We start from the raw sequence: 9,844 nt of genomic DNA on the forward strand, positions 1-9,844 counted from the left end.
TGCAGGGCAAATTCAGATAACTTATCGCAAGATTTATCATTATTCTTTCTTAGTATAATGAGGCTTGAGTGTTCATTATCTTAAGGGAGACAATAAATAAACTGCAGATACTTAAAAAATATACTTTGCGCTGTACACATGGTGTGCAAGTTTGATCATCGATCCAGTCATGTACAGGGTCAAGACTCGCAAGTATTGGTCAGAAATATGGATTTGGTTTTGGCACTTAATGTTAAGATTGGGACATCTCACTGCCAAACGAGCCACAAAAAGTGAAAGTCGGGGTGGTCCTGTTCTTAGCCACCCATTCACAAGGGGAAATGGTGACTCTTAATTTTGTTCTTCGCCAGAGTTCTTTTTTGGCTTTTCTTGATCCTGTAAGATGAAGATAAAGATAAAGACAGACGAAAAGCTTTATGGATTTTATATGGTTGAGAACATGGTGGGTCATATCAAGGAGGTGTGGACCCTTTGGTTGGCTACATCATAAGCCAATCCAGGTTCTAGCCTAAAAGATTTCTCAATGGCCTCCTAACAAGAAAGATTATTATAGAAATTTTGATGGATAGCTACAAGTTTTCAGCATGTCCAAATGTTATAGAGACCCATTCAAATAGTTCGTGTTTCCACCACTCACATTGCTAATTTAAAATATTTAATTTATTAAAAAAATCTCTATTAAGAGTTATCTCAGATATCATAATTTATTCTTTTACCATTAAGTTAGCGAATGACATTGATAAATAATGACCAGCCAAACAATTCAGTGATACCAAACTCAAATCCAAACCCTAAGGTTTTTCACTATTTTAGATAACAACAAATATGAAAAATATTTTACCTCAAAATTAGAAAAATTGTTTACCAACTCAAAATCCTTGCCTTATTTTTCTATATTCACACTAAAATTAATAAATTGTTTTTTCTTCTATCAAAACACCTTTACATATAGGTGTATTTATATATAAATACATAATACACAAATACATGTTACGTATATATGCACACATACATATATTAAATGAATATATATTATTACACATATACATACACGCACACACACATGTACAATTTGGATACATAAGCACATATACATACATATAACTAACTTTTGAAAAATATCTCTTCATGCCAAACACTTCTGGAAAATATCTCTTCGTGAGATGAAAAATATTTTTTTGCGTAAAATGTTTTCACACGTACATTACTTTTCAATGTTAAAGATTTTACGTCGAAACAGCTGAGTCTACACAAAAAAGATGCGTCCTTGCATGTAAGCCACGAAAAAAATTCCCTTCCAGTGTAGTTTCTTAATAAATTCCTGATGAACACTTCATAACCCTAGAATCGCATAAACTAGATCGAGCATGTCTTCGTTTTAAAGCCCTAGTCAGCCAAACATTATAGCTTAGGAACTATGGTCTCATGAAATGTACCAGAAAACTGGAAGTAAGACACTAAATTGGCAGAAAACATGTTGTATAGCACCTGTGAGGTGAAAACATACAAATTACCTTCAGACGGATACAGAAGAACATAACTAAACCACCTGAACAATATAAATGAGAGAAGCAAGATAGGGTGATCATTTGCATGCACTTGATTGACACTGAAGAAACTAACAAACGATTCCATATGCTGTTGCAGTCTAAATGTTAAAATTACAATAAACTGATATTCCTAAACCTATGAGGTGGATCCAAAATAGGTAGGTAAATATTCCAACTAACCAAAAAAGATAAACAAAAACCATGTTTTCAGATGCTGTAATCCATATTAAATTGCAAAAGGAACTGAGGTATGCATTTCTATTTCAGTCTAAATTATGCAGCAACAAAATGTAAGAACTTCTGTATATTCACCTTTCATCCACTTCTTTGCCAAGATGCCGTCCTATTTTAGCTCTAGCCCAAATAACCAAAAGCGCGCAAGCCATGCATCTCCAACTTTCTTGAATCTGCTTCAGATTTTTAGGCATTATTGAACCGGCTACCTTGGAAACTTCAGGATGACTATCAGCCATCCTTGGTTTCCGCACCAATTGCTTCCTCTTCGTCATTAGCCTCCGTAGCCCTAGTCACAATCTCATCGACCTTAATTTCAGCGGAACTGTGCAACATCATTGTCTCAGCTTTCTCCTCATTCTCCACCGTTGCCCCATTAGCTTCTGTAATTACTTGAAGAAGTTCCATAGGAGTAGCAGCCGGGTCTAGTTCATGGCAGCCCTTGGTAACATTTTGAGCTTCTCGGCCTGTTAGCAAATAGTTTGGGACCTGATGAGAGAACCGAAACATCTCCTCTTTTGGTATTTGCCTTACCTTCTCAGGGTCTGCATGTGCAAGAAAAACTGTCCTGAAACCGGCAACCTTGATCAGAGGAGCAACAGATACACCTTGATCCTCATTATAGTCTTCAAGCACTTCCACCATGTCATATTTATGTATCACCTCATCAGGGGTGTGCACATTCCAATCAACGGACCAGTTTCTGTAGAGTGCCCACACATCGCCCTTCTTGGGATATATACAAACAGTTCCACGTGGACCCTTTGCCCACTTAACTTGGTGTGAAAATGAATTTAGAGACCCAGTGAATTTATGTTTGCCCATCCTAAATTCCCCACAAGTTTTATAGAAGCCAGAACCTATCCATCCTATTGCACCAAATTCACTGTTGGTTTTTGAGTTAAGCCAACTTATCCTCATCTTAAAAGGCTTGAACGATATTACCTTATGAATCATTGCATAGAAACGCGGCATGCCATCATCATCATCATATGCAGCCCAGACTTGATTACCTGCAAAAGATCTTTCCGTACGGTCCTGGTCAAAATCATGAAAATCTGGATCTGGCACATTCATTGACATTGGTGCAATGTCTTTTTCTCCATCATCAGCAGAAGTATTAGTGAAATATTTGCTGGCTATGTCTCCTTCGACAGCACTGGAAGAGACTCCATTCCCTTTTTGTTTATGGTTGCCACCTTCTACGGAGTGCTTCTCTTTTTCATTTTTGCTTTCCTTCACCTTCTCTTTCTTTGAGGCTACAGGCCTGGTTATAGCCTCTGAGCTCCACTCCTTCAACTTCTTGGAAATGTCAGTTTGAGCCTTCTTCATTAGCATGTTCCGAATTTCCAGTGGTGTCAACTCTCTCATGCTCTTAAGCTTATCATTAACACCAGAAAAGACAGTGGCCCCATCCGTATTAAGACCGCCCTTTCTTAATCCAAATAAACGTCTTCGGCCATTTCCACCATCTCTCATGCCCATCTGACGTGCTGTCTTGTGTCTAGGACCATTAATACCGCCATCAACTTTTCCTTTTTTCAATAGACCCTCCCGGTCATCAGCAGCGTCTGATACATCACGCTTTCTCTTCAGTTTCTCATTTGCCCGCTGAACAGCACTTGCAGCTTTTGCAGTCACAGAAGCTCGTGAGGCTGTTGTGCCAACACCAGCTGTTTTAGTAAATGAATTTGCCTGCTGAGTGACACTTGCAGCTTTTGCATCTACAGAAGTTGGCAAGGCTGTTGTGCCAACACTAGCTGCTATAGTAAATGGATTTGCCGGCTGAACAACACTTGCGATTTTTGCAGCCATAGAATCTGGCGAGGCTGTTGTGCCAACTCCAGCTGTTTTAGTAAATGGATTTGCCTGCTGAACAACACTTGCTGATTTTGCAGCCACAGAAGCTGGTGACACCATTGTGCCAACATCAGCTGTTTTGGTAAATGGATTTGCCCGCTGAACAACACTTGCAGATTTTGCAGCCATAGAAGCTGGCGAAGCCGTTGTGCCAACACCAACTGTTTTAGTAAATGGATTTGCCCGCTGAGCGACCCTTGCAGTTTTTGCATCCACATAAGCTGGTGACGCTGTTGTGTCAACGCCAGCTGTTTTAGTAAATGGATTTGCCCGCTTAACAATGCTTGCAGCTTTTGCATCCACAGAAGCTGGTGATGTTGTTGTGTCAACACCAGCAGTTTTAGTAAACGGATTTGCCAGCTGAACAATGCTTGCAACTGTTGCGGCCACAGACGCTGGTGACGCTGCTGTGCCAACACCAGCTGTTTTAGTAAATGGATTTGCCCGCTGAACAACACTTGCAGATTTTGCAGCCACAGAAGCTGGTGACGCCGTTGTGCCAACATCAGCTGTTTTAGTAAATGGATTTACCCTCTGAACAATAGTTGCAGATTTTGCAGCCACTGAAGCTGGCGACGCCGCTGTGCCAACACCAGCTGCTTTAGTAAATGGATTTTCCCGCTGAACAACACTTGCAGATTTTGCAGCCACAGAATCTGGTGACGCCGTTGTGCCAACACCAGCTGCTTTAGTAGACGGATTTGCCCGCTGAACAACTCTTGCAGATTTTGCAGCCACAGACGCCGGTGACTCTGTTGTGCCAACACCAGTTGCTTTAGTTAATGGACCCTGTTGGACATTTGAGTGGTTGAACAAATTACGATCCCCTGGCCTTCTTGGAGCAAATGTCTTAGAAAAATTCGGAGGTCGAGCTGTCTCAAAAGCCTTAAAGGCTTCACGACAACTGGGGCAGACAAGTTTACGGTTGATATATGACCTAAGAAACTCATATTGCATCTTACACCTAGGGCACGTGGTCCAGAAAGAATCAGTTGTTGGATGCGATGGAGGGTGAACAGTAGTAGGATGCACCTGAGCTGCAATATTCTGTCTCTTCTCATTTGAAGTCGCCCTATTTTGGAAATCGTGAAAACCTTTTGCATTCGGGGTTGCCGACTCACCACCGCTCTTGTTCAGAACTCTATGTTCGTAACCTTTAGAGATCCTCCTTTGATATTCTAGCTTCTTAGCCACATCGGATAACAAACTCCAGGCCTGTGAAACTAGCTTAAATGCACCATCTGCGCCAACACATTTGTTTTTGTCAGGGTGCAGCATGAGAGCCAACTTCTTATATTGTTTCTTTACTGTCTCATCATCAGCAGAGGGGCTAACACCAAGTATCCCATACCAATCTACTTCCCCATTGATCTTGTTCTCTGCAGTGATATATACATCAAGTATCATCAACAGTTGGGAAATACCCTCAAGTCCAGGGTACAGAGCTTGGGCCTTCAACGTAAATTTCTTTGCACCATAAAAATCCTTCTCTGTTAACTTTTGCTCGGCAATTATTTTTGCCCGAGTGGCCTCATCTTTATTGCATTCCATAATTTGTAGAGTATCTCAGTGTTCACCTCAAAATATTATTGTCCTCAAAGAGTTAGCCAGAACTCCGTCACCAGCATCAGATGTGACAATGTAATGGCCTCTCCGTAATCAATACCTGAGCAGCGTATTCAAAGTAGCAAAAGAACAAATCAATGTTAGAACTCTCATTAAATTAGATAAATGGAACAATGATATATTTAGAACTATGACTATTATCCAGTCATGCCAAACTTAGGAACAGAAAAGAGTATATTGCTGTCAAATCTAACCACAGCCAAAGGAATCTAGAGCTATAATTACTGTTTGAAAATTTTTAAAGGGTAGCCTTGGAACAACAGCACACAGGTTGCTCCATTTTGATCTACATGTTGCAGACTTAAGCCTCAAAAAAGCCTCTCCATACTTGGAGGTATGGTTGTATACAATTAATCCTCCTAAGATGTTATATATATATATTTTTTTCTGTAAATAAGAATAAATTAAACAAGAACACCGCCAGAACGGCTACAAACCAGGCTAGGGCAAATCCCAAACTGCCAAAGCAAAGGAGGGGACAAAGCACAACCACCACCACCCACTGGGACAAGAAAATTAAAACTAAAAGAAATAGAAAAAGAGAAGAACTGAAGATATATACGTCAACAAACAGAACAACGAAATCTGCAACTAGAAACAAAAGCTAAAACCAGCCCCCAAAAGCAAAGAAGCGATCACTCAATGGGGAGAAACAATCTGGTCTCTCAGAAGCTGCCAGACATGACGAAAAGCGTGACTTTGAAGAGACGACTTGAAATGGACAGTTGTCAAACGGGCCCACACTGCGAACTGAAGTTGCCGCTTTCTATATGAAGCGCCTAATGATTTGACTCTTCAATTCCGTGAATCAAGTGGAAAGAAATGGGAACAAATGTAACAAGTCCGAATGTGCATCAGATTCTCAAATGCAACAATTTAGAGTGAGTATTGATCTACTGGTTCTGGTTGGCAACAAGAAACTTTAAATTCAGACCATCCTATTTGGCACTACACTTTGCCAATTATAAACATCACTAGGGAAATACACATGCATTTATCATTATTTAGTTCACTGGTTCAGAATGGCTACAAAAAACTTTAAATTCAGACCATCCTATTATTTCACACTACACTCTGCCAATTATAAACATCACAATGGAAATGCATATGCATTTATCATTATTTAGCGAAACTGGTTCAAGATGGCGACAAAAAGCTTTAAATTCAGGCCATCCTATTATTTGGCACTACACTTTGCCAATTATAAACATCGCTAGGGAAATACACATGCATTTATCATTATTTAGTGAAACTGGTTCATAATGGCTGCAAAAAACTTTAAATTCAGACCATCCTATTATTTTGTACTACACTTTGCCATTTATAAACATCGCAATGGAAATGCATATGCATTTATCATTATTTAGCGAAACTAGTTCAGGATGGCGACAATAAGCTTTAAATTCAGGCCATCCTATTATCTCGCACACTTTGCCAATTATAAATATTGCAAGGGAAATGCACGTGCATTTATCATTTTTTTAGCAAAACTGCCCTCGAATGGTGACAAGAAAGTTTAAATTCAGACCATCCTACTATTTGACACTACACTTTTGCCAATTATAAACATCATTATAGAAATGCACGTGCATTTATCATTGTCTAGAGGTACTGGTTCTAAAAATACTGGTTCTGGATGGCGACAAGAAACTTTAAATTCAAACCATCCTATTACTTGACACTACACTTAGCCAATTATACATATTGCTATGGAAATGCTCGTGCATTATCATTGTTTAGCGAGTCCAAATTTCAGATATATATACATATATATATCACAGCTATTTATTAAGGACTCACAAATTCACATGCATTGAAAGCAGCTAGATCAATTTCACAAGCAAGAAAATCATAGTATATTCTGAAAGAAAATTATTCACATAATTGTGGTTCATAAACCAGGTGCCAATAGACAAATTTAATCCAAAAGCAATGCAGAAAATAAAACCATAAACCCTCAAAATAAACCCTCAAAATATAGAAAACTTGGAAGAGCGATATAGAAACTTACAAGAAACCGAGATCGAGGACGACACGGGCAACAGCGATATGCAGGGCTTCGATCGCCGACGGTATGAAAGAAGGGTTCGCACAAACCAGAAAGGGAATGAGTGAAGAGAAAAGGAAAATCAAAAGAATAGAGGCGAATTTGGATTGATGGGAAGAAGAGGCGATTCGGATTTGGATTTGATAGGGAGATTTGGAATTGACGGGAAGAGGCGGAGATTGGGATACAGAGGCGCGCGGGAAGGAGTAACAGCCTGATGAAAATTTGATGTTCTGCCCAGAAATTGATTATGAAAATTTTCAGATTATGTAATTATTTTATAAAAAGAAGATTATGAAAATTATTTGGAAAAAAAGAAGATTTTTTCAAAAGATAAATTAATAAAAAAATTGTCTAATTAAGATTATAGGCATATATTTGGAAGGAAATATTTTTTTTCTTTCGATAAGTTATATTTGGAAGGAAATATTTGCATTGATTTATGAGGCTCAATAATGACGGTAATTTTTTAATTAATAGTTAGAAATTTAGAAGTTATTATTAAAAAATTAATTTTACACCATATTTAGTAAAAATATAAATAATTCCTCAAAAATTATATTTTTAATGATGGGATGTTTATCCTCTCATTAAAAATATTATTTTTTGATAGCGTTGGTCGCAAATTTATGTGGTCAAACAAATTTGTAATCCCAAAACAAGCTACACTGAACAAAAATGATGCGCGAGGGTCCAAATTCACGACAATGCAAAAGCCACAAAATCAAATTCAACCAACAAAATTTGACATCACACCATTAACATTCCAACATTTAGTATCCCAAATTAAAAAAGAAAAAGAAGAACCCTAGAATCAATAATTGGAGACAGATAAAACCTAATGCAACGAGGCACAGATTTTAATCTATCATTTATATATATAATGGACGTGTATTTGTTTTCTTACTCGCGTCAAATAGAAGGTGACAAAAGATATGTACTTTTTTTATGGAAGCCTCCTCAAAGACACCGTGAAGTCTCGAAATACTAAAAAATATTTTTAAAAATTAGGAAAAAAATGAGAAAAGGGAATACCCTCTTATAATATTTATGTCCCAACCCCAACTTGAGATCTCAAACATGATCAATTTTTAACTTGAGTTGGCAATAAATTTTAAGCTAGGTTTTATGCATATGTCGGCAATAATATTATTTATCAAAATAGTTAAGATGTTTAATTTTTTATGTATAGTATTTGTTTGAACAAAATTATTAAAAAATATTGTGATTGGGATGCTTTTTTTAATTTTTTATGTCAACTATAACAAATTATATTATTTTATCTGCATAGAAAAATTCTTTGGTGGGTTTTTTAACTCACTTGATATTTTCATTTGGTATTACTATTATTATTTTAAAAAATTATATTTAATTATTTTTAACAATTGAAAATTTGTGCTTTGATCGAATCTTCCCTATCTTTTGATCGAGCTTGTGTAGGTAGATATTGCTCGATAAGGCTAATAGTACTACACTATATGGAACAAAAGAGTGACTCTTTTTATCTATTACAAGTTATTTAACAAAAGAGATTTTCTAAATAAGTCAAAAGTTCTTTTTTATAGAAAAATCTCTAATAAAAAATAAAACAAGATTTATTTTGCATAATATCAAAGGGATGCATTGATTCGTGTCGACAAAGTAATATTTTGTTATCATTATCAAACTAATTATAATTTTTTTTATTTATAAAAATCCCACCAAAGAATTTTGTGTCTATAGATTTTGTTTATGGTTTGACGAAAATATGCAAAATCTTTATTTGTCTTTGCTATTTTACGAGCCTTTATTTTTGGCATATGGCTTCGCCATTTCCTATGCAACATTCATTAATTTGGAACTTAGTTTGAAATTTATATTTTGATTGTATGTATTTTTAAAAAATAAAAAATTAAAAGATAAAATCTCAATTTGACCCCAAAATTTTTCATGATTTGCCACTTTAATCCAACTTTTTTTTGGGCTCATATGTACACTTATATTTTATAAATTAGTCTACATTGACACTATGACTAAAAAAGTTGGGGAGTATTTTTAATTTTTTTTACTTAAATACAAGTCTATATTTCACAAATTAATCCACTTTGACCCTATAAAGTTGACTCCAATAGGTTTCTTCATCATACTCCCTATTATATTATAAATAATTTATTATCTATTTTAATTTTACGTCAAAAATTATATTTGCTCCAACAACATTCCATATTTTTCTCTATTTTATTTATTTATTAATACATTTTAATTTTATTTATTTTAATATAAACATAATCAATAATCAAATATACAAAATAATTAAATACACACATATATAAAATTAATAATCAAATATACAAAATAATCAGATACACACATATACATAATAAATAATTAAATACGCATATACACAAACTCAATAATTAAATATACAAATCAATAACTAAATACATATTACCACTCACTCAATACACAAATAAATAAAAAATTCAGAAAAAAAATCACAAACCATTGGTATAATGGACAACAGTTTTTTTGTTTGTTCTGCAAGTCG

At 35.9% G+C, this 9,844-nt stretch overlaps 1 protein-coding gene across 1 annotated transcript; it reads right to left on the minus strand.

Annotated features, from left to right (window-relative positions):
- Positions 1-1,575: 1,575 nt before the first annotated feature.
- LOC127796168 (uncharacterized) lies at positions 1,576-7,540 on the minus strand. The gene is made up of 2 exons (XM_052328168.1): positions 7,282-7,540; positions 1,576-5,310 (listed from the first exon to the last, which is right to left on the minus strand). The coding sequence occupies exon 2, from the start codon at positions 5,193-5,195 to the stop codon at positions 2,016-2,018; it is 3,180 nt and encodes a 1,059-aa protein (XP_052184128.1). The 5' UTR covers positions 5,196-5,310; positions 7,282-7,540; the 3' UTR covers positions 1,576-2,015.
- Between the last annotated feature and the right edge of the window lie 2,304 nt (positions 7,541-9,844).

Source organism: Diospyros lotus, chromosome 3 (assembly GCF_014633365.1).
Source record: "Diospyros lotus cultivar Yz01 chromosome 3, ASM1463336v1, whole genome shotgun sequence".
Lineage (NCBI taxonomy): Eukaryota > Viridiplantae > Streptophyta > Magnoliopsida > Ericales > Ebenaceae > Diospyros > Diospyros lotus.

Excerpts from the sequence above, each read along its gene's own strand:
- LOC127796168 (XM_052328168.1), bottom strand. The coding sequence starts at position 5,195 with ATGGAATGCAATAAAGATGAGGCCACTCGGGCAAAAATAATTGCCGAG.